Below are 26076 nucleotides of genomic sequence, written 5' to 3' on the forward strand. Positions count from 1 at the left end.
TTTTTTATTTATATTGTATCTTTATGGTCTTAACATTTCCTGTTAAGGAAAGCCTGGTGGCTGGGCTGCTCCTTGCGTGACCCGGCTGGGCCAAGCCCGAACCAGAGACGTGAGGCCATTCCCCGGTGGACCCACCACCTGCAGGGGAAACTGTGAGCGTGTGCAAAGAGGATTGGGCGGTAGACGAAGGTGGAGACCTTAGCGGCCCGATCCCCGGATGCTTAGGCTGGTCTAGGGACGTGGAATGTCACCTCACTGGGGGGAAAGAGCCTGAGCTTGTGCGGGAGGTCGAGAGATATCGACTAGAAATAGTCGGGCTCACCTTCATGCACAGCATGGGCCCTGGAACCCATCTCCTCGAGAGGGGCTGGACTCTCTTCTACTCTGGAGTGGCCCACAGAGAGAGGCGGCGGGCTGAGGTGGGTTTGCTTGTTGCCCCCCACCTCAGCCATCTCGTGTTGGGGTTTACCCCGGTGGATGAGAGGGTCGCATCCTTGCGCCTACAGGTTGGGGACAGGTCTCTGACTGTTGTTTCGGCCTACGGGCCGGGTGGTAGTGTGGAGTACCCGGGCTTCCTGGCGCCCCTGTCGGAGGTGCTGGATAGTGCCCCTCCCGGAGACTCCATTATTCTGCTGGGGGACTTCAACGCCCACATGGGAAACGACCGTGACACCTGGAGAGGCGTGATCGGGAGGAATGGCCTCCCCAATCTGAATCCGAGTGGTGTTTCTTAACTATCTATAGACGTTATTGGACTTGTCCATAATGAACACCATGTTTAAGCATAAGGGTGTCCATCAATGCACTTGGCACCAGGACACCCTAGGCAGGAGGTCGACGATTGACTTTGTTGTCGTATCATCAGATCTTCGGCCGCATGTTTTGGACACTTGGGTGAAGAGAGGGGCTGAGCTGTCCACTGATCACCACATGGTGGTGAGTTGGATCCGCTGGAAGAGGAGAAAGCCGGACAGACTTGGCAGGCCCAAGCGCATACTGAGGGTCTGCTGTTGAACGTCTGGTAGAGGCCTCGGCCAGGGACGTATTCAACTCCCACCTCCGGGAGAGCTTTGACCAGAGTCCAGGGGATGTTGGAGACATAGATTCTGAGTGGACCATGTTCTCTGCATCTATTGTCGATGCTGCTGCCCGTAGCTGCGGCCGTAAGGTCTACAGTGCCTGTCACGGCAACAATCCCCGAACCCAGCAGTGGACACCGGCAGTAAGGGACGCTGTCAAGCTAAGAAGAAGGAGTCCTATTGGCTGTGGTTGGCTTGTGGGATTCCTGAGGTGGCTGACGGGTACCGTGAGGCCAAGCGTGCCGCGGCCCGGGCTGTGGCAGAGGCAAAAACTCGGGCCTGGGAGGAGTTCGGTGAGGCCATGGAGAAGGACTACCGGTTGGCCTCGAAGCGATTCTGGCAAACCGTCCGGCGCCTCAGGAGGGGGAAGCAGTGCTTCACCAACACTGTTTACAGTGGGGGTGGGAGGCTGCTGACCTCGACTGGGGACATTATCGGGCGGTGGAAGGAGTACTTCGAGGATCTCCTCAATCCTGCCATCCCGCATTCCCTGGTGGAAACAGAACCTGGAGACTCAGGGTTGGACTCTTTCATCACCCAGGCTGAAGTTACCGAGGTGGTTAAAAAGCTCCGCAGTGGCAGGGCTTCGGGGGTGGATGAGATCCGCCCTGAGTACCTCAAGTCTCTAGATGTTGTTGGGCTGTCATGGTTGACACGCCTCTTCAACAATGCGTGGCAGTCGGGGACAGTGCCTCTGGACTGGCAGACTGGGGTGGTGGTCCCCCTACATAAGAAGGGTGACCGGAGATTGTGTTCCAACTACAGGGGGATCACACTCCTCAGCCTCCCTGGTAAGGCCTACACCAGGGTATTGGAGCGGAGAGTCCGGCCGATAGTCTAACCTCGGCTTCAGGAGGAGCAGTGTGGTTTTTGTCCCGGCCGTGGAACACTGGACCAGCTCTATACCCTCTACAGGGTACTCGAGGGTTCATGGGAGTTTGCCCAACCGGTCCACATGTGTTTTGTGGACCTGGAGAAAGCATTCGACTGTGTCCCTCGTGGTGCCCAGTGGGGGGTGCTCCAGGAGTATGGAATCAGGGGCCCTTTATTAGGGGGCATCTGGTCTCTGTACAAGATAAGTTGGACCTGTTCCCGGTGCATATTGGACTCCGGCAGGGCTGCTGAGTCTCTGCTGAGTCTGCTGCACCTGCGACCCGGTCCCAGATAAAGCGGAAGACGACAAGTACGATTACATTTCCTGTTCTTTCTCAGGACAGCTGTGAGTAGGCTGCAGAGGTGCATTACTTAAAAATAAAATTTCTCAAGTAAAAGTAAGAAGTATGATGCAGTATAACGACACCTAAAATATTTTTTTTTTCTCAAAGAGTTACTCAAGTGAATGTAACCGACTAGAAGTAAGTAGTTACTACCGTCCTCTGGTAGGTGGATATTGTGGACAAAGTATGACTTCAGCAGAATTTAAATAAAAATGCTTAATTAAAATGTTTGATCATTGCTTTGCTTTACTAAAAATAAAATAATTAATAACCAAGGTATTTTAGGTGAAATGATAATCTAAAAAAGTAATAGAATGTACTTTATTAGGCTGTTCTGTGACAGATAGACCAACACAAAGTACTGCATACTGAGAAGTGCAATTAAAGGGTTACATGGTTTTCAAAACCTTTCAAAAATAAAAATCTGAAAAGTGTGGCATATATTTGTATTCAGTTTCCCTGAGTCAGTACTTTGTAGAACCACCTTTCTTTGAAATTACAACAGCAAGTGTTTTGGGCTATGCCGCTACCAGCTTTGCGCATTCAGAGATGGAACATTTTGTCTATTCTTTTGTGTAACATAGCGCCAGCACAGTCAGTTTGGATGGATTGTGTCTGTGTACATCACGTCTTGATTCAGATTCTTAATAGGATTTAGGTCTGGAATTTGACTAGGGCATTCCAAATCTTGAATATTATTTGATCTAAACCAGCATTATAGCTCTGGCTGTACGTTTAGGGCCACTGCAACACTGTCAACTCTTCTTTTATCTCTGACAGATTTTCTTTCAAGATTGGCCCATACTCAGCTCCATCAATCTTCCATTTAACTCTGACCAGCTTCTGCATCCTTGCTGAAATGAAGCATTCTCACAGCATGATATTGCTTCTCCCAGCTACAGATCAGTTTGCCCCTTTTCATTTTGTACCTCCATTTTATACCTAAATGTTGCTACTTTGTAACTTCTTACGACAATTATGTATAAAAAAAAACATTGATATCTTGTGCAATTAATGTTCAATTAACAGTTTCAGGTTTTAGACTCCAGAATCAATTTACTTACTGAAAGCATGTTATTTTTATTATTAGGTTATGGCACTTTCATTTTAGATATTTCTTCTGAAATGCAACAAAAGTTCATTAACCATCTTCATTGAAAGCAGGCTCACAATATCACTCAAGTGCATCAGGGAATATGTGGAAAGCAATTACTAAAGCAAATATGATCCATTATCACTCTTGCTAAAAAGTCATGTTGTGTTAGAGACATTATTTGTTACATGTGTATCAGTTCTAATGACTATGTATTGTATTTAGTATTTCAAAGATGACTTTGAATCTATATGATCCAGCGGCGCTGGTGGTGTAGGGGTTAAGCGTACAACCATGTGCAGAGGCTATAGTCCTCAATGTGGCTGTCCCTGGTTCAAGTCCTGAACCCAGTGACCTTTGCCAAATGCCTCCCCCTCTCTTTCCTGTCTACCTACTGTCAGAAAAATGAGAAAATAAAGGCCTCTAGTGCCACCAAAAAACTATTAAGAAAAGCAATAAAGTTTCTATCCAAGGCAATTTAGCATATATAGCCATGGGAAAACATTTTATCAGAGACACGATTGTTTTGTTTTGTGGCTTTAACATTTTGGGATTTTAAATTTTTAGATGTCCTCATATAAAAACAAAGAGCATGCTTGAAAGGTTGCACGGTGGCGCAGTTGGTAGCACTGTTGCCTTGCAGCAAGATGGTCCTGGGTTTGACTCCTGGCTGGGGGTCTTTCTGCATGGAATTTGCATGTTCTCCCTGTGCTTGTGTGGGTTTTCTCCAGGCACTCTGGCTTCCTCCCACAGTCCAAAAACATGATTGTTAGAATCAGAATCAGCTTTATTGCCAAGTTCGTACATACAAACAAGGAATTTGACTCCGGTACACTTTGCTCTTTGGTTTTGTATTACAGAATATACATATTTACAATGTACAATATACACATATATAATAAAAAGGTGCATTTGCAACATCTGTATGCTGTTGTTTTGTACTCTATTGAATGTTCAACAGAGAAACAGCCTGGGGGAAGAAACTGTCTCTGTGGCGGCTGGTTTTAGTGAACAGTGCTCTGTAGCGGCGGCCTGAAGGTAAAACTCTAAACAGTTTATGTGCAGGGTGTGTGGGGTCTGCAGAGATTTTAGCAGCTCTTTTCCTGACCCTAGACCTGTATAAGTCCTGGATGGAGGGAAGGTCAGCCCTGATTATTCTCTCTGCATTCCTGATTATTCGTTGCAGTCTGGACCTGTCCTGTTTTGTGGATGAGCCAAACCACACTGAGATGGATGAAGACAGGACAGACTGAATGATGGCAGTGTAGAAGATGACCAGCAGCTCCTGTGGAAGGTTGAACTTCTTGAGTTGCCTCAGGAAGTACAGTCTCTGCTGGGCCTTCCTTCGAACAGTGTCTATGTGTGAAGACCATCTCAGGTCCTCAGAGATGGTGGTTCCTAAGAACCTGAAGTGGTCCACGGCCGATACAGTGTTGTTGAGGATGGTGAGAGGGGTGTATGGGGGTGGTGTTCTCCAAACGTCCACCACCATTTCCACAGTCTTGAGTGGGTTCAGTTCAAGGTAGTTCTGACCGCACCAGTGTACCAGCTGATCCACCTGCTGTCTGTATGCAGACTCATCACCGTCCTGGATCAGTCCAATGACAGTGGTGTCATCTGCAAACTTAAGGACTTTCACGGACGAGTCCGATGAGGTGCAGTCATTTGTGTACAGGGAGAAGAGGAGTGGGGATAGAACACACCCCTGGGGGGCACCAGTACTTATTGATCTGGTTCGGGAGAAGATGCTCCCCAGTCTCACCTGCTGCTGTTGGTCCGTCAGGAAGCTGTTGATCCACTGACAGGTGGAGGCTGCGACGTTGAGCTGGGTGAGCCTCTGGTGGAGGATGTCTGGTATGATGGTGTTGAAGGCCGAGCTGAAGTCTACAAACAGGATCCTGGCGTATGTCCCTGGGTGGTCGAGGTGTTGCAGGTTAATTGGTCTCTCTACATTGTGAATGGGTGTGTGCTTGGTATTTTGTCCTGTGTGTGTTCCTGTGTTGCCCTGCGATGGACTAGTTACCTGCCACCTTCTCCTGCCCATAGACTGCTGGAGATATGCACCAACACCCCAGTGACTCGCTATGGAAGAAGTGGTAGAAAAGGACTGTTTGAATGGCTATCTTTAGCAGGTTCATGAAATTTTTTAGAGAAGGGAATCTTTAGGGTGTTAACACGTCTTCTGACATCCTGGATATCCGGTTCTGGGTTCAAATCTAAGGAGGTTGATGACCACAGGTCTAATATTTCAGTGTTCTGGTCTTTGGCATGGATCTCAGTCATGTTGAAAAATACACAGATCATCTCCAAACAGTCGAAGAAATTGCTTTTGGAGGAAATTTTCATCCTACTCTTCATTAATGGGAAAATTGTGAGCAAGCCCACTCTTTTTGCATGAGAAGCAACCACACCCTTGCACTGCATCAGGTTGTTCCTCTGCTGGTGAGGCATAGCACTCATGGTAGTGCTCTTATCTACGCAAAGATTTTCTTACATAACAAAACTGTCATGGAAAAGTGCCTCACTGTGCATGTACTGTATATTTACAATTCATTTTGTCTGTGTCATTCATTTAAATCTGCAGCTGTCAAACACTACTCCATTAATACATTTTACAAAGATTTTACACTTTCCTGAATAAAAACGGACAAGAAAATTAAAAAATGCAGATTAACTGAGACATTTCATATACAGTTACAATATATATACAGCCATGTCTGTTTAATGTCATTCCACAAATCAAACCTAAAATGTAAAGCCAACTGCGTTAACCTTAAATAGGAATTAGTAACTTTGTAGAGTTTAAACAAAATGTCAAGTAGTCATCAAGATATGCCATGTTTTCAACTGTGGATCAGCTTTATTGTGCACTCACTGGCCACTTCATTAGGCACACATTACTAGTAGCAGGTCAGAACTTCTTTTGCGTTCAGAATTGCCGTAATTCTTCTTGACTCCAATCAAACAAGGTGTCAGGAATGTTCCTCAGAGATTTTGATCATGCTAACTGGATATGTATAATGAGAATCTCCTGTTCCACCATATCCCAAAGGGGCTCTATGAGACGAGAGATCTAGCAAGTGGGGAGGCCATTGGAAGACATTTATCTCAATTTCATGTTCAAGAAACCAGTTTGAGATAATCTGAGCTTTGTGACATGGCCCATTTCTGGGCCTGCTGGATATAGCCATCAGAAGGTGGCTACCCTGTGGCCATTACAGGGTGGCATATGCTCAGCAACAACAGTCAGGTAGGCTATGGTGTTTAAATGACGCACAAATTGTGCGAAGAAATTATCCCCCACCATACCAACACCGACCTGAACAGATAATACAATGCAAGATGGACCCTTGGTTTCATGTTGTTAAGGTCAAATGCTGACCCCACTATCTGAATAATGCTACATTTGTCCAGTCTTTATCATTGACTGATTTTGGTGGGCCTGTTCCAACTGTAGCCATAGTTTCCTGTTCTTAGCTGACAGCAGTGGCATCTGGTGTGGTCCAGCTCCCTCGAGGTTCAATGGGTTGTGCGTTCAGATGGCATTCTGCATACATTGGTTATAAGTTATCTGAGCGTCTGTTGCCTTTCTATCATCTCACACCAGTTTGTTCATTCTCTTCAGACCTCTGATTCAACAAGGCTTTTTCTTCCACACAACTGCGGCCCATTAAATATTTCTCTCTTATTTGGATCATTATAAAAAACAGGTTAAAAAAAAGCAATAGATAATTTTTTTTAATACTCTGACCAGCACATATGGCAACCAACAATTAATCGGATTAAACTTCAGACCAAAGTGTTCTTCACAACATCTAGAGGCATAAATGCACTGAGTTGTTGCCATGTCTTATTTACAGTTTGATTTTTTTGTACTGTTTCAGACTCTATTCTGCTAAGAAAAGAGTCTGAAATATGATTTTTTTTCCCCCCTCCTATCTTACTTTACCTAAATGTGTGATTTCATTACTTTTTATAGATTTTACCAGCGAAAACCAAACATTATTAGTAACTTGGACTTTAGCTGCTCTTACACCAATGACCCAGCTTTCTTAATTAGATTACTTAATTCAACTTCAGCACCAGTAAAAGCAATATATTATTAGCACCTGAAAATGTGGATTAAAGCTGTTTTGTACCAGTGACTCAGCTTCACTAGTTAGAATTCAGTGGAATGATGAGACTTCTTAGCACAAGATGCTTTCCCCTACATAGAGGACTTAATGATATAATTACCTCTTTAGAAAGATTGGTTTAGAACCAGCTCTTACCAGTAAAACCCAAAGGATTATTAATGTTATCTGTATCATTGTAATATTGACCAGAGATTTTTAGATTTCTCAGGAGTCATAGATTTTTAGATTTCTTAGCATTTGATTTGTTTTTCTGTGTTCTTTGTGATTGTATTGTAATTGTATGTACAGCGCTTTGAGTGTCTCGTTACTGAAAAGCTCTGTATAAATAAACTTACCTTACCTTACCTTTATTTGCAGTTTGTATTGTCCAACAACTGAACAAATGTAATAAAGTGGCTAAGAAGAACAATGCCTGCATAATAAACTTTGCAGATTTGTTTTCTGGACTGTCAAATATGTATATTTGTATTAGGGAATAAAAACAACAGTGTAGATCAAAAATTGTCAATATAAGACGTTCCACCTGTCATGTAGCCAATCTGCCTCTCTTGTCTGGGGCATCTATTACTAGAGTTCATCGTACCTGAGACAGTTTTTTTCCAGGAACTGAACCCTGACTCTCCCCCAAAAAGTGACCAATCAGAGCGGGTCTCTTGCTTAAAGATAAACGCGCATCTTTACCATCTTTACTAATAAATAATAAACACAGATAAAACTGGTCGTTTTGAAGTTTTACTCATAATTTAACAAAATTATTTCGATTTACTGTAAAATAACATTAAATTACTGCGTTTTGATAATGCCACAATGAATCAGTGTGCATTACGTGATGACGTATGAATATGTTTTGACGTTAAGAGTCACCACACTGTGAACTGGAGACAGACCAGAGAAGCTAGAGGGGTTATATTTCTTACATAACACAGGTAAGTGCTTATCAAACAGTCACTTTTACTTCTTATCTTTCAACACAAAGCGCGTATTTCTCCGATAACTTCTCCATTTTTAGCCTTAAAACCCAAGTTAACACAAAGCTACTGTTAGCAGGCGCGTTTAGCTTGTAGCAGTTGTAGTTACTTAACAGCACAGGTTAGCTCGGTTAGCCGTACTTGGCGACACACGAAGTCCATGCGGTGTCTCGGCTAATTTGTTTGACATCAGTTGGGGACGATAAAGTAGCGTCAGTTAGTGATGTCAAAATGAGGCTTTGTGAAGCATAGAATCATTTTGAACCATTGTTTCATAAAGTGGTTCACTATTCAGTGGTTCTATTCCCTTGGGTGACATCTACTGGCAGTAGTGATTGTTGCACCAAATGAAGCCCTGCGAATGTGATGCACCTCTTGTGTAAATAATGGCACTTATGTAAGTACAGGGGTTGGACAATGAAACTGAAACACGTGGGTTTAGACCAAAATAATTTATTAGTATGGTGTAGGGCCTCCTTTTGCGGCCAATACAGCATCAATTCATCTTGGGAATGACATATACAAGTCCTGCACAGTGGTCAGAGGGATTTTAAGCTATTCTTCTTGCAGGATAGTGGCCAGGTCACTACGTGATACTGGTGGAGGAAAACGTTTCCTGACTCGCTCCTCCAAAACACCCCAAAGTGGCTCAATAATATTTAGATCTGGTGACTGTGCAGGCCATGGGAGATGTTCAACTTCACTTTCATGTTCATCAAACCAATCTTTCACCAGTCTTGCTGTGTGTATTGCTGCCTTGTCATCCTGATACACGGCACCACCTTCAGGATACAATGTTTGAACCATTGGATGCACATGGTCCTCAAGAATGATTCGGTAGTCCTTGGCAGTGACGCGCCCATCTAGCACAAGTATTGGGCCAAGGGAATGCCATGATATGGCAGCCCAAACCATCACTGATCCACCCCCATGCTTCACTCTGGGCATGCAACAGTCTGGGTGGTACGCTTCTTTGGGGCTTCTCCACACCGTAACTCTCCCGGATGTGGGGAAAACAGTAAAGGTGGACTCATCAGAGAACAATACATGTTTCACATTGTCCACAGCCCAAAATTTGTGCTCCTTACACCATTGAAACCGACGTTTGGCATTGGCATGAGTGACCAAAGGTTTGGCTTTAGGAGCCCGGCCGTGTATATTGATCCTGTGGAGCTCCTGACGGACAGTTCTGGTGGAAACAGGAGAGTTGAGGAGCACATTTAATTCTGCCGTGATTAGGGCAGCCGTGGTTTTATGTTTTTTGGATACAATCCGGGTTAGCACCCGAACATCCCTTTCAGACAGCTTCCTCTTGCGTCCACAGTTAATCCTGTTGGATGTGGTTCATCCTTCTTGGTGGTATGCTGACATTACCCTGGATACCGTGGCTCTTGATACATCATAAAGACTTGCTGTCTTGGTCACAGATGCGCCAGCAAGACGTGCACCAACAATTTGTCCTCTTTTGAACTCTGGTTTGTCACCCATTATGTTGTGTGCATTTCAATATTTTGAGCAAAACTGTGCTCTTACCCTGCTAATTGAACCTTCACACTCTGCTCTTACTGGTGCAATGTGCAATCAATGAAGACTGGCTACCAGGCTGGTCCAATTTAGCCATGAAACCTCCCACACTAAAATGACAGGTGTTTCAGATTAATTGTCCAACCCCTGTACATATGCGTGTTGTACATATGTGTTTTTAGTAACCCATTAAAGATAATGAGTAAATAACTAATGAAAAAAATAATAATTTAAAAACAATGTGAACTGTAGGGGATTACAGATGAAAAATAGCCATTAGGCTAATTCTGGCTTCTTTAACTTGAATTGTCATTTGTTTTATGAAATTCCACTGTCCCATTTTAAATTAATGACTACAAAATAAATAAATGAAGTGAAAATTTTTGATTTGTCATTCATATTTACTTTGTGCTTGGTGTACTGAGTGTTTTTGGACATTGTGCTTGATGTAATAAAGAGGGTGCTTGTGTTACTTCAGGTGTTTTTATTCAAGAAAAGTAATTTCTGCACAGTAGAAGGATTCAAACGGTTTAAATTTTTTGGGACTATTTCCCAGCTTTAGAAAATACTCTTTTGCAGGGAACAGAGGAGGCTGGTGTGACAAGGAACTGTTTGGCTGGATGGTCTAGGTTTGGATACAGAGAAAGGCTGGGAGTCCTTCACTATGAAGTCCACAAAAACTTTATCAAGTTCTTGCTTTCTGGATCCTAAAAAAATAAATAAATAAAAGTAACTTCAATTTAACTTACACACATTTAACCGTCATTCTTTCTAATTCTGCATGTATATCTATGTTATGCTGACCTTGATAATGCCTCAGCATTAATGACGTATTATTATACGTCATCAGCTGCGGGCAAAGCAAACACGGCACGTGTAAAACCAAGATAACAACCCGTTACCGATCCTCTTGCATTACATGATACCATGACTATAACACTACTGCATAGTATAGGCTATAGGCTTTCTAATAAACACTTTGAATGTACATGACCTTATTAGGTGGAACCAAATACTAAATACGAAATACTCCCACGCTTGGGAACTAGTGATGTTACCTCTAACACCGAGGCTTCAAAGCACGCTTCAAACTCAACAGGGTAGTTATTTGGTGAAGCAGTGGGCCAGAGCTTGCTTCATGTGACGTCCCCGATGACGTGTGAACCACTTCACTGCTTCATTCAGACCGAGTCAGCTGACTGCTTCGAGTTGACTGGCGGAGTTTCAAACATTGCTTCTCATAACAGGTTGCTACCTTGGTTTTACACGTGCCGTGTTTGCTTTGCCCGCAGCTGCTGACGTATAATAATAATACGTCATCAATGCTGAGGCATTATCAAGGTCAGCATAACATAGATATACATGCAGAATTAGAAAGAATGACAGTGAAATGTTTGTAAGTTAAAATGAAGTTACTTGTCAGTAGATGTCACCCAAAGGAATTGAATGAACCTTTGGGTAGTGAACCACTTTATGACACAACGGTTCAAAAGCCTCATTTTGACATCACACTTGGGAACGCTTCCTAGATGGTTGCTCCATGACAGAATAATCCACCAAAACTCCGAATATCCAAAAACGAGAGCTGTTCGTAACGTATAATACGTGTAGAACGGGGATGTGAACCGGGGCTTGAGAGCATCTTAAATACAATGAATCGCGCCAGATGTTTGAAACTCCGCCAGTCAACTCGAAGCAGTCAGCTGACTCGGTCTGAATGAAGCAGTGAAGTGGTTCACACGTGATCGGTGACATGAAGCAAGCTCCGGCCCACTGCTTCACCATAACTACCCTGTCGAGTTTGAAGCGTGCTTTGAAGCCTCGGTGTTAGAGGTAACATCACTAGCGTCAGTAGAGATAAGTAACGTGTTTTTCTCCCAGTTTCCCATCTCCTCGGTGAAAAGCATGACATGGTTGATGTAACGTTACTGATCACCTCTTGTTTATATCGTAATGAATGAATGCATTGATTTTGGACCGATATACAGATCAGTTTCCATCATGGCATTGAGGAGCGCCGTGTGTCGCCTCTTGGTGAACCCTCACAGATGCGCCTTCCTCTCAGCCTCCAGAGCCCAGGGAACTGCTGCAGCTGCCCGATGTGGTCAGTACTCTCGTCTTTATATTGTGGTGTTTAAGCCAGATGGTTAAAAAGACAGTCACTAAATACAGTATCCTGCAAAGGTCACTAAACCTTTTCACATTTAGTCACATTACAACCAGAAACTTTAATGTATTTTATTAGGATTTTATGTCATAGAGCAACACGTTTTTATAAAAGAAAATAGATCAAGCTGGGTCAGATTGGATGGAAAGTGCTTGTGGATGGCAATTTTCAAAATTTTCCGATTGGATTTAGTTCTGGACTTTGATTGGGCCACTCTAACACATGAATATGCTTAAATCCAAACCATTGCTTTGGAGCTCTGGCTCTGGATTATATTTAGATATATCCGAGTAAGGATGGAGGAGTAGAAATGCATGCTTAAGATTTTTATTGCTAGAACATTTCTAAAAACCATGTGTTCGGTTTTCTTCCATTTCATAATTATGCTCCACTTTGCCCCTGTCTCATCACATAAACTCCCAATAAAATCCATTGAGGTTTGTTAGTTGCAGTGTGAAAAAGTTCATGGATTGTAGAAACTTTGCAGAGATTATGGCGCCAGATCTCTGCATACTGAAATCAACTCGTTTTAGATTCCTCAAATCAAACTTGTTATTCTATGCATAATGTTAATAGTTTCTGTTTTTTTGTTTTTGTTTGTTCTAGATGCAGAAAGGTCCGAACAGAGGGCTAAGCCATGTAGGTGTTTGACATCTGCCTGGAATGAAAGAAAAATTGGACATGCTACACATGTTCCTGAAATTGAAGACGTGTTTTCTAACCACTGTAAATAAAACTAATATCCTACTCATGTATCTGGCAGTTAAAGTCCAGTTCGACTGGCGGGATGCCCTGGACCTCGAGGGCCAGCTGACAGAGGAGGAGATCATGATCAGGGATTCCTTCCGGACATACTGCCAAGAGAAGCTCATGCCTCGAATCCTGATGGCAAACAGAAATGAAGGTGGGAGATTTCCAGCATATCTTAGCTAAAAATATTCTGATTGACTCCACTGGAGATTTCTCTTGTTTTATTTATTATTCTTAGTTTCACTTTGAATAAACCAGTTTAATCCTGAAGGAGTGATGTATTTTAACCCTTTGTTTGGGTAACGGTTAGCTTTTCATTGGAGAAAAGCCCTTTCTAGCTTCACATGACAGATAGTTTTATATTTGCTTTCAGTGTTCCACAGAGAGATTGTGTCTGAGATGGGAGAGATGGGAGTCCTTGGCCCAACTATTAAAGGTCAGTCTGGATTCATCGAAAGTATTGTGGGATGGACAGATGTCTCTAAAAACGAAAACACATAAGAGAAGCTCTTCAACTTGCTGCGTTCGAAATGACTCTTCTATTGCTGTGTTTGGTGCTCAGGTTATGGCTGTGCCGGGACAAGCTACGTGGCGTACGGTTTGATTGCTAGGGAAGTTGAGAGGGTGGACAGCGGCTATCGCTCTGTCATGAGCGTGCAGTCATCACTGGTCATGCACCCTATTAATGCTTACGGCACAGAGGAGCAGAAACAGAAGTACCTTCCAAAGCTGGGTAAGAAAATAAATAGTTTATTCATCACCAGTTTCCTGATATTTATTCTTACTGATCAATAGAAGAACTATGAGAAGTTTCTGTTCTGCTTGCTGAGCTGTAAAATTGCACCAGTAAGAGCAGAGTGTGAAGGTTCAATTAGCAGGGTAAGAGCACAGTTTTGCTCAAAATATTGAAATGCACACAACATTATGGGTGACATACCAGAGTTCAAAAGAGGACAAATTGTTGGTGCACGTCTTGCTGGCGCATCTGTGACCAAGACAGCAAGTCTTTGTGATGTATCAAGAGCCATGGTATCCAGGGAAATGTTAGCATACCACCAAGAAGGATGAACCACATCCAACAGGATTAACTGGACGCAAGAGGAAGCTGTCTGAAAGGGATGTTTGGGTGCTAACCCGGATTATATCCAAAAAACATAAAACCACGGCTGCCCAAATCACGGCAGAATTAAATGTGCACCTCAACTCTCCTGTTTCCACCAGAACTGTCCGTCGGGAGCTCCACAGGGTCAATATACACGGCCGGGCTGCTATAGCCAAACCTTTGGTCACTCATGCCAATGCCAAACGTCGGTTTCAATGGTGCAAGTAGCGCAAATCTTGGGCTGTGGACAATGTGAAACATGTATTGTTCTCTGATGAGTCCACCTTTACTGTTTTCCCCACATCCGGGAGAGTTATGGTGTGGAGAAGCCCCAAAGAAGCGTACCGCCCAGACTGTTGCATGCCCAGAGTGAAGCATGGGGGTGGATCAGTGATGGTTTGGGCTGCCATATGATGGCATTCCCTTGGCCCAATACTTGTGCTAGATGGGCGCGTCACTGCCAAGGACTACCGAACCATTCTTGAGGACCATGTGCATCCAATGGTTCAAACATTGTATCCTGAAGGTGGTGCCGTGTATCAGGATGACAATGCACCAATACACACAGCAAGACTGGTGAAAGATTGGTTTGATGAACATGAAAGTGAAGTTGAACATCTCCCATGGCCTGCACAGTCACCAGATCTAAATATTATTGAGCCACTTTGGGGTGTTTTGGAGGAACGGGTCAGGAAACGTTTTCCTCCACCAGTATCACGTAGTGACCTGGCCACTATCCTGCAAGAAGAATGGCTTAAAATCCCTCTGACCACTGTGCAGGACTTGTATATGTCATTCCCAAGATGAATTGACGCTGTATTGGCTGCAAAAGGAGGCCCTACACCATACTAATAAATTATTGTGGTCTAAAACCAGGTGTTTCAGGTTCATTGTCCAACCCCTGTACTTGTGTTGTTTTTTTTACATGTTTTATCAAATTGCATTTGTTGAAAGGGATCAATTTTATTCCTCCACTTGACAACTTTGAGGAACATAACTTGCAAGTCGGCCCTACTTTTGTCCTCTTCATTCACTTGGAAATACCTCCACACCTCTGAAATAGCTAGCTCCTCCTGTGTACTCCAGCTTCTTCTTCTTTGAGTTTATTTCTCTAGCTGCTTATAGTCAGGCTGCCGTTTGTCCAGGTTCTTTTTTATGTAGCTTGCATCCTTTTTATGGTGCATTACCGCCGTTTACTGGGCTGAGGTATTTGAGCTCAAACTAATACTGACTGTTAGAGGGAAAATAAAGCTCCTATCGTACCGGTATTGGGTCATGTCGTATTGGAGCACATTTATGAACACAAGTTCGTGTACACACACACACACACACACACACACACGGTCTCAGACAGATACCCAATACTGGTAACGGCATTGTTGCATCCCAGGAAAAATCTAAACAGGTGGTACAGTCATTGGTACCTCTGCTTATAGTACTTTGTACAGCCCCCTTTTGCCATTAGGGCAAACTTGGTCTTCTCCTATAAAGTTGTCGAGAGAGGGATCTTTGACCATTCCAGGTTTTCCATAGGATTTAGGTCTGAGACTAAGCTGGTAAATGGGGATGGTCAGAAGCTTAATTTATGTCTGAAGAACCATTTCTGTTGTCTTGGATCGTTGGATCCTGTTGATATATTCAGTAATGACCCATTTTCAGTTTACTGTTGGAGTCTGAAGTTGCAATATTCATATTGCAAAGGACTGCTTGGATTGTTGGCTAATAGACTCCGAGTGTTATGAAACTTACATTTTACATGATGATGTAATATTTAGCCAGTTGGACAGAGTCTCACAGCAGCAGATGCTAACGCCAGACAGAAAGAGAGGCACATATTGCATTATTGTGCAGCCCTATTGGAGCCTGTCACAATTTATTTTTAGATTTTTTAAATCCTAGTAGAGTTTATTAAACTTTACATGTTAGCATTTGTGGTGGTTGGACAGAATAGTATAGTATAACTATGAAGACTTAGTGAGCCTCACTTTACTTGATCAGTTTTACATTTTCTCACCTTCCTTAGCATCCTGGTCGCTGTGCAGGATGGTAAGGATGGTACTGGTCACTAGTCAGGCCCTCATCCAGACTGGTGACAAGTAGATAACAGAATTGGGTGTCTGTGTCACATCATGTTTCCAACTCAGGGAAGACAAATGTCATGGAATACAGGAAAAGTCCCAAGATTTAACATAAAATCCTGCAGCACATCCATGATGTAAGTCTTTGGTTCTACCACATCCCACAGGTGTTCTGTTGGAGTGAGATCTGGTGACTGCGGAGGTCGCTGGAGTACAGTGAACTTGTCATGTTCAAGAAAGCAGCTTCAGATGAACTAAGCTTTGTGGGATGATGCGCTATCCTGTTGGAAGTTGGATTTACCAGTTGTTAGACAGACTCTGATCAGTCTGAAAAAGTGATCAATTAAACATGCTTCAGTTATGTTAAGTAAAGAGATTAAGAGTTCAATTAATAGTGGAATCTAAAACAATTATTTTTTTTCCCCACTCAATAAATGTACTGAATTAAAGGTTAGATTTTTCTAATAGTTTCAGTTTAGGAATATGCTGTTTGAATGTACAATTATTTTATACACATCTTTGTGTTTATTTGAGTGACTGATACCCCTGTCTCTCAAAGCTCGTGGAGAGATCCTGGGCTGCTTCGGCCTGACGGAGCCTAATCATGGCAGTGACCCCAGCGGCATGGAGACTAGAGCTAAATATAACCCATCCAGCCGCACCTACACCCTGAACGGCTCTAAGACTTGGTGAGTTCATGTCTTACATACAACCTGATGTCACGTATATTATTGAGAATAAATACCAGATTTCCCCACTGAGGGACAATAAATGATACTTCTATTTTATTCTATTTTAGAGGCGTGCATTAGTCTTATTAGCCTTGTTTCCTATCCTATCTGAAACTAAATACTTTGATTTGGTTTGTTCTATTTTTGGCTCATATATTGTGTTTGTAAGTGGGCGAGGACATTTCCTACAGAAGATCTGTTCTAAACTGAGAAATGTTCTGCTTCCCACCCAGAGAATACCAGTGGCAGACCTGAGAACCCACATCACTGCTTGAAGTATACAGATATTAGTAGCGAGTCACCTAAAAAACAGCATAATGACTGCAACAACATTAATAACCATTTCATTATTTTTTACCCATTAATTAATACTGCTCCTTAACCCCTGGAACAGACATGGGAAAACAAACTAACGCAACACGCCCACTTTTTGCACGTGCTCATTTAGTTTTTGCACAAGCAACTTAGCGCCGCTTGATTGGGATCTTTGAAGATCAGGCCCATGATGTGTTATCCTGTTGGAAGTAGCCATCAGAAGACAGATACACTGTGGACATAGGGAAGGACATACAAAGAAAATGTCCCCCACATCATGACACCACCACCACCAGCTTGAACCATTGATTCAAGCCAGGATGGATCCATCCTTCTAATTTTTGCACTAAATTCTGACTGATTCTGCAGCTGAAACCGAGGCTCATTGGACCAAGAAAAATGTTTTCAACTGTTATTAAGGGATCCGCGATTCAATCGGCATTAACATCGGTATCGGTCCTATAAGTAAAACAAGCAACTAAATGTGTGCTTGTTGGTTTTTCTAAACCTTCTGACCAAACCATCTACTAGTTTTACTTCTTGAATTTAATGACTGAAATGAACTGTTTTATATTTTAATTTATCGAAATGCATATTATGTGAAATACTCTTCAGCATATCGGAAACAATACAGTAGTCATGTTATATATATTAAAATTCATCACATAAAGATCTTGTGAAAACTGTCATATTTATAACACAGTTCTCGCGAAGTAGACATTTTCCTTGGTTTCCACCTAAATAAGAAGCTTACCATTAAATTCAGTGTATCTCTGTAACATTTTCCTCCACCGTTAGGATCACCAACTCTCCTGTAGCGGATGTCGCTGTGGTCTGGGCTAAATGTGATGACGGGAAGGTCCGTGGCTTCATCTTGGAGCGCAGCATGAAGGGCTTCTCCACCCCAAAGATCGAGGGAAAGTTCTCTCTGAGGGCTTCAGCCACTGGGATGATCCTCATGGATGAAGTTGAGGTTCCTGAGGAGAACCTTCTGCCAAAAGCCTCTGGCCTAGGGGTGAGTGAAAGGATTTGCTGTTTTGAGTTCTTTGTAGTTGCATAATGGTTCAGCTGAATTCACATCAGAATGAATCTGGCACACAGTATAAAGTTAAATGATGAATCCACTTCACACATAATCATAATCCTGCTTTCGTGTCCTACAGGGTCCGTTCGGCTGCTTGAACAATGCCCGTTATGGGATAGCTTGGGGGGCTCTGGGAGCTGCAGAGTTCTGTTTCCACGCAGCTCGGCAGTACACCCTCGACAGGTCAGAAAAATGTCTTCGCATGGAACAAAAATACAGTGTTGCAGAGTAACAGAACTAAATAAAGTAATGTTTTGTGTGTGTTTTTATACCAGAATCCAGTTTGGTGTGCCTCTAGCCCGGAATCAGCTGATGCAGAAGAAAATGGCCGACATGTTGACAGAGATCACGATTGGCCTGCAGTCCTGTCTGCAGCTGGGTAGACTTATCGATGAGAAAAAGTTAGAACAATGTTTGTCTCCTTCATTTTCTTTTTTTCAGATGCGGTGAGGCACGATCCGCTGCAGATGAACTGAAATAAACATGCTGTTGTTTTAATACCAGAGCAGCTCCAGAGATGATCTCCATGCTGAAGAGGAACAGCTGTGGTAAAGCTTTGGACATCGCCAGGCAGGCCAGGGACATGCTGGGCGGGAACGGCATCGCAGACGAGTACCACATCATCCGTCACGTCATGAACCTGGAGGCCGTCAACACGTACGAAGGTGAGGGGGTCGACAAACAATGGTGGGAGTGAAAAAGTATTCACGCCAATTGGACTTTTTCACATTTTCTTACCTTTTACAGCCACACACTTGAATGTTTTATTGGGATTTTATGTCAACGATATGCATCATTGTGAGGTAGAAGGAAATGGTACATAGTGTTTAAATATTTTTAAATAAAAATCTAAAACGTGTCGATGCTCCGGGTCGATGCTTTGTAGAACCAGCTTTCACTGTAAATGCAACTGTGAGTTTTTTGTGAAGGGTCTCTACGAGCACTTTTCCTTTGTGGGATCTAATTTGTTAGACCTGCATCAGTATTACACCAGATTCTCAACTTGATTTAGGTCTGGACTTTGACTGGGCCATTCTAATACATGATGTACACCATTCCATTGTAGCTCTGGCTCTATGTTTAGGATTGTTGTCCTGTTGGAAGGTGAACCTCCTCCCCAATTTAATTTCTGTTTCAGCCTCTAACAGGTTTCTTCCAGGATTGCCTTGTATTTAGCTTCATCCATCTTGTCATCAACTCTGACCATCTTTCCTTTCCCTGCTGAAGAAAAGAATCCCCACTGCATGATGCTGCTTCCATTAGCATTCTAGATGCTAATGGAAGCAGCAAGTTATGTAAGGGACGTTGTTGCTGTGTCCCCTACATAGCTTGGAGCAAATTTTCTTTCATTCATCAGCGGCTTTCTTCTTATCACATTTTGTCGAATGCCCGACTAATAGTTGTCCTGACCACATATTCTCACACCTGAGCTTTGGATTTCTGTAGCTCCTCCAAGGGCCTTTTGGCTGCTTTTATGATTAAGGCTCACCTTGTCTAGCCTGTCAATTTAAATGGACGGCCATGTCCTGATAGATTTGCATTTGGATATTATTTTATAAACTAATCTTGCTATTTTAGGATGCTGTTTGTTTCACTTTAATTGCTAACTAACTTCTATGGCCTCAGAAATGCTAGATTTATACTGAGATTAAAATTATGCACTAATAGGCTGAAGTAGGTAAGCTTTTGAAGGCAATTAGTTGCACTGGATTTTATTTAGATGTATCAGAGTGAAGGGGGCTGAATGCGAAGACACAACACATTGTTCAGAATTGAAAACTTCCTTCTCTTTCCACTACATAATTGTGCCCTACTTTGTGTTGTTGTGTCAGATAAAAACCCAATAAAATACTTTGACGTTTGTGGTATTAATGCTTCTGAATTACAAAAAAACGTTTAGAAAAAGCACATCAATATGCAAGATACTGTAGTTTTAGGACCCTGTTGCTCCATGACTGCTGAGCCTTTTAGTGAAAGCCAGCTGTCATCTGGGCTTCATCTGCACATGTTCTGCATGTGCCAGCCTAGTTTGATATGTTTTGCTTTCTTTTTTTTTTTTTTTTTTTAAACCTCTCACCAGGTACTCACGACATCCACGCCCTGATCCTGGGCAGAGCCATCACAGGCCTGCAGTCCTTCACAGTTGGCAAATGATCCAGCCTCCTCTTCCTGCTGCTGCTGCTCTCAAAAAATACAGCTCTGCAGAATCTCCCTCAAGTCTGTTTAAAAAATAACAAACAAAAATAAAAAACAATCTCACGTTTGTAGAAAATCTGTTATATTTGCATTCTGTGGCCGAGCTTTGGAGCCGACGTAGATTGTAAAAACCTCAGAGGTCAGTTTTAAGATGGCTATTTTTCCTCTAGAGGAACGAGTTACTCTGCGTGATTCAATTAACAAATTTTCTTCCTTGTTTTTACTTTGGCAGTGAGTGAACCATTTGGAATGAAGTAAAATTATAGATTTGTTGCAGTTTTGACATCTTATAAAAGCAACAAAGCATAAATACCCACAGCATGTTGGTGATTGCTTATAAAGCTTTCTTTGTTTAAAATGTTTCATCAGTGGAACAGAAATTGTTGCAGTAATTATGACTTCTTGCACTTTACACACTGGTAACACTAAGATGTTAGCCCGGAGTCATTTGAATGAAGAAACTGTAAAAGCATAGTGTGCAGGAGAATGGAGTTCAGGTTGGAAAGGTCAAGCCTCTGTGGTAGCTCAGTGGATAATATCCTGTTTGTTTATAACTGTGAGGCACAAATAAAGCTTTGAGTTTCATACAACGTGTGTGTTCAGTTGAAATAATTGTCAAGGATTTCTTACACTGATGCACACTTTAAGTGTAAAGGCCTGTCTCTGTTTCTACAGGAGCACCTCGGTTGCTAGCGTGTTTAACAGATCACAAAAGAGAAATTATTTTATCTACGAAAAGTTTAAATGAACTCTTCACAAGGAAGAATGTCATACATTTTGGATTTTTAACTGCTTATAAGCTGTGATAACTACACATACTTTTAGTTTTTATCTAAACAAAGAATTTGCCACATGTGGGTATGATTGTTCTCATGTGAACTCACATGTAAACATCAAAGTTTAATGAAACAACACCTTAACCACACCCTTCATCAGCAAGCTTCTGTCGTTGAATCTGGCTGGATATGTCACAACTTTTCTTAGTGGACAGAGTTCGAGTTTAATTATTAAATGAGTTTGTTTCTTGTTACAGATCCGACTTTTAGGGTAGACCGTTAAATTTCAGTAGGGTTTACCAACAGTACCAACATTCATTATATGGATGCTCCTGAGTTTGTGTAACTGAATAATTGATTCAGAGAGGCATGTTCAAAATAATAGGAGTGTGGAAGTCATTACTGAACTTATTCATTCTGTGAGGAAACGAGTGTCAATCAGGTGGCCCTTATTTAAGGATGACCCCAGCACATGTACACGCATTTCTGAAAACCTGACAATAATGGGACATTCCAGGCATTGTTCAGAAGAGCAGCGTACTTTGATAAGAGCGTTATTTGGGGAGGGGACAACATATAATCGGCAAAGGAGAAACAGGGACTTCATTCAGCAGTCTGTGGACAAAGTTATAAAAGCAAAAACATGCACATACAAGCGGCCGTAGCGGTAAAAAAAAGATGTGCTGAAGAGAAACGTTTGTTAAAGAACACATCAACTGGCCTGAGGAGAAATGGAGAAACATGTTGTGGTCTGATGAAATTAAGATTGTTCTTCAATGTCTTCATGCTACACTCTGAAGACAGTGAAGCATGGTGGTTGAAGCATCATGATATGGGATGCTTCTCTTATCTGTTGCATTCAAGGGATCATGGATCAGTTTGCATATATGAAAATACTTGAAGAGGTCATTGTGTCAAATGGCAGAACTGACAAAAACTGTTTTATGGTTTTTCTCTAGGTAACCTTATTTGATCCATTTGATTTACCTGGTTCAGACAGCAGGGCGCTGTACATGTGGCTTAGTGGCACCGATTAGGTTTTAGAGCAGGTGTGCATCCTTTGTTAGAATCAATGCATGGAGAGAAGAGTAGAACCTCAGTTCTAGTGAAATAAATTTATTAAACTGTTGAGAAATTTGGAATAGTCCTTTAAATGTAAGTTGAATTTGTGGTCAGAGGTGTTCTGTAGTACACAGATGTGCTGTGTATATTTAAAAGGCCTGCTGAAGTCTACGTTGATCTGATGCTGCTTTAAGTTTTGTTTGTTTGGTTCATACAATGAGTGATTCTGCTCCTACATATGGGTTAAATGGGTTAAAGCATTATTTTGCTGTGTAAATTGATAGTAAATGTACTTCATTTGATTTAATAATTTAATTCTAGAGAGCTGAGAGTTATTTGGAATAAAGTTGTTAATGGGAGATTTGACCGACAGAGTCTAAGTTTATGATTTCATTGATTGAAATGCTGGTTGTTTTTTTCAGTAAATAACTTGTTTAATTTACAAAAGTATTTTAAATAGGTATAGTAAATGCTTAAATTGATCAGTTTACCAATTGTTATGTACTGTACCAATATATTAGAGAAAAACACTTATGAATTAATAGTTTTCCATTGAGATCCAGTTGAACTATTTTTTACTTTGTTTATCTGCAAGGTTTTCAACCTGCTGATGCTGCTGATGCTACTGCATATATCATCTTTAAATTGAATTAATAAAGATGATAAGAAGAGTTGAACCAATGTCTGCTTCCTTCTCGATCCTCTCAAGTCGGATCAGCATTTGTGTATAAAGACTTGACAGTCATGTTGCCTTATGCCCAATAGGAAATGGGTGTTTCAACAAGACGACGAACCCTGGAGTGGCCAACCCAATCCCTGGACCTTAATCCAATTGAAAACTTGTGAGGTGACATCAAAATGCAGTTTCTGAGGCAAAACCAAGAAATGCATGAATTGTGGAACGTTGTCGCATCATTCTGGGCTGGAATACCTGTTCATAGGTGCCAGAAGTTGTTCAACTCCATCCAACATAGATGTGACGCAGTTCTCGGAAACACTGGTTATACAACTAATGTTAGTTGAGTGGTTCACAGGAATGATTTTTCAATGAATGATGAAATATTTTTTTATTTATACAGTAAATATTTGAGTTTTTTAAAAGAAAAATGCAGACACTGCAATTTTATTGATTGATTGATATATGTTTCTTTGATTTAAAATATAAAGTGTTTCCAATGCATGGAAATAGAAACTAACGATTTTGAGTTTTACTCATTTTTCTTTTTTTTGTGTCACTTATTATTAAGGACAACTGTATTCAGACTACGCTTAAAAGCCAGGGCTGACCTAGAAAGCTTGCCCTTATCATATTGATTATGATGTGAGTTAGAGCAAGTTTACAATCGAATTTAATGTGTGCACCCAGCACATTTGTTGCTCCTTCATTCCTTCCTACAAAAAAAATGCATCAGCAAAGGTCTGAAATCAATATAAAATCCATGCCCTCGATGAATGTATGTACATTTCTCACTAATAATAATAATACAACTAATTTATCACTGCACTATGTGGCAGAATCGTCCCTTTTTAGCAAGCCACACCTACAAATAGCTACAGCTCTGAAATGCAACTGGTCTAATCCTGAACATTATGTAAAAGCACAGAACAAGTTGCTGTGTTGTGATTGAAATTGAGAATTCAACAGTCAATCGGCTCACTCTGCCATTAATAAAAAGAGTCCTGCTTACAGGTGGCTCTCAGGTGATCACCTTTGGTTCAGAACCAACAAACACCAGGCTCTGGTCAGGCACGATTAAAATTCTGGGTCCTGCTTGCAAACGCCTTCAGAAAACTAATCATAAACATCACCCTGAATACATCAGCCCTATTGTAAAACATGGTGGTGGCAGCATTTTGCTATGAGGATGCTTTTTTTTTGCAGCGGGGCCAGGGGTGGTGGTCAGAGTGGAGAGCTAAATATAAGGCAATTCTGGAAGAATAACTCTCATAGCCTCTAAAAGACCAGAGACCGGGCTGGAGGTTCACCTTCCAGCAAGTCAGCTGCCCTAAACATGCGAGCAGAGCTGAAATGGTTTAAATCAAAGCTTATTTGTGTGTTACAATGGCCCAGTCAAAGTCCAGAGCTAAATGTAGCTTTAAATCTATGGCAAAATTGATGTGTACAGATGTTCTTCTTTCAATCTGACTGATCTTGAGCTATTTTGAAAAAAAAACAGAACCAGCCCTAAAATTCCCGTTAGATGTGCAAAGCTGGTAGACTCACAAATCCCCGAAAGACTCGAATCTGCTGTAGAAGGTGGATTTAACAAGCATTGATCCAAAGGGAGTTGAATACAAATGCAGCAACATTTTTTTAAACAATAAATAAAAATTGAAAACTTTTATTCGTTTTGGTTCTACAATGTTGACACTACTTTGGTCTATTACATAACTTGACATTTTTGGTCATTTGCATCAGTCAGGGTGTACCTCTTATTTTTTAACATGTATTGTTTTTATCTTGTTCTTTAGTTAAAATTTACAAATGTTCGTAAAAATCTACTTTTAAAAAGGCATATATTCCGTATTTGGGAATGTGCTTATCACCATTGCAAGGTGCCTGCAGCACTTGAATTTAATGAGAGACACAAACAATATCTAAAGAAGGTAAAGCTGGGAAATCAAACCTCTGTATGATGTGTACAGTTTCCTGCTGGTGCACACAGATTTAGCTATTCCATTTCTCCCTTCACTGCTGATCTCTGCTTTTCTTCCTTCCTATTCAGGACAGTAGAAGAGTATTGAACCCTACAAAAGGTTCTGAGTGCTGAGCAGATAATCTCTGTTGCTTGTCCTCTCCCTCTGTAAATCCAAAAATGTATGATGGATGTGGGCAAGAACAGGGTTGCGGGGGAAGTCCAGACCTCCATGCTGCTACATTGGATGTGTAACGCTGCTACTCTGAAGTGAGGGGAATTAAAGAGCAGCAAATCCCCATCAGTGCATGCTGCTTATGTAAGGAAATTGCTTTTCCTCCCTTTTTTCTACTTGACTAAAGGCTTTTAATCTTTTTGGCCATGAGTAGCTGTGACTCCCTGTCACAAATTTTACCCCTAAATGAAAGTGCATCCACTGTGTTCCTCCAGTCAAGTGGGAAACAATGTGAAAAAGATTGCAATTTCCCTCATATTTCCTGAAAATAAACAGCAGCAATATGTGGATAATTACATTTATAATCTCAAGTAATCTAACCCAGATTATAATCACAGCAGGGTTCAAAACTGTCAAAATGAGACCTCCTTATAATGGGGCTCAAATGGAAATCTTAAAACCTATTTATAGGGATCAAATATGCTAATATCCTGATTAAACCAAAATAAGGGATTATAATTCATCATTAGGATTTGTGGTTGGGGTTAGGGTAACCACTGTGTAGCAGGTTAAGGCCATTTTTATAAATCTAAATTTAGATTGGTAGGCATGCAAAGTCAGAATTTGTATGATCCAGGTTATAGGGGCTGCAGGTTCCAATTTTCCACCCCCAGTACACCCATGCAGTTAAAAAAAACGCTGTGGGCGAGAGTAACACTTCTAACAAACTGCACAGTCAGAAACAAAGGCAAGAAAAGGTGAATTTTGATTGCAGTTACCTCATTTATACTAATATTTTATAACAAAATCCCCATATCCACATTGTGAACAAACCTTTTACAAACAAAACAAAGCATTTGATTCATTATTAACTGAAACTCATAATAGTTGGGTCATGTATAGCATGATTCTGGTTGTTAATTAGAATAACCCCAGAAACCACAGTGTTCTTTTGCCTGTAAAAGTGCTACACTAATCAATAACCTG

The 26076-nt window shown here is 41.6% G+C and overlaps 1 protein-coding gene across 1 annotated transcript; it reads left to right on the forward strand.

Moving 5' to 3' along the window:
• The first annotated feature begins 8349 nt into the window (after positions 1–8349).
• On the forward strand, positions 8350–21030 carry LOC124864721 (glutaryl-CoA dehydrogenase, mitochondrial-like). Its single transcript, XM_047359597.1, has 12 exons — positions 8350–8451; positions 12006–12121; positions 12791–12823; positions 12948–13088; positions 13308–13370; positions 13497–13667; positions 16674–16803; positions 17959–18175; positions 18324–18427; positions 18520–18645; positions 18749–18909; positions 20325–21030. The coding sequence occupies exons 2-12, from the start codon at positions 12019–12021 to the stop codon at positions 20396–20398; spliced, it is 1323 nt and encodes a 440-aa protein (XP_047215553.1). The 5' UTR covers positions 8350–8451; positions 12006–12018; the 3' UTR covers positions 20399–21030.
• Positions 21031–26076: the final 5046 nt, after the last annotated feature.

Source organism: Girardinichthys multiradiatus, chromosome Y (assembly GCF_021462225.1).
Source record: "Girardinichthys multiradiatus isolate DD_20200921_A chromosome Y, DD_fGirMul_XY1, whole genome shotgun sequence".
In the NCBI taxonomy this organism is placed as follows: Eukaryota; Metazoa; Chordata; class Actinopteri; order Cyprinodontiformes; family Goodeidae; genus Girardinichthys; species Girardinichthys multiradiatus.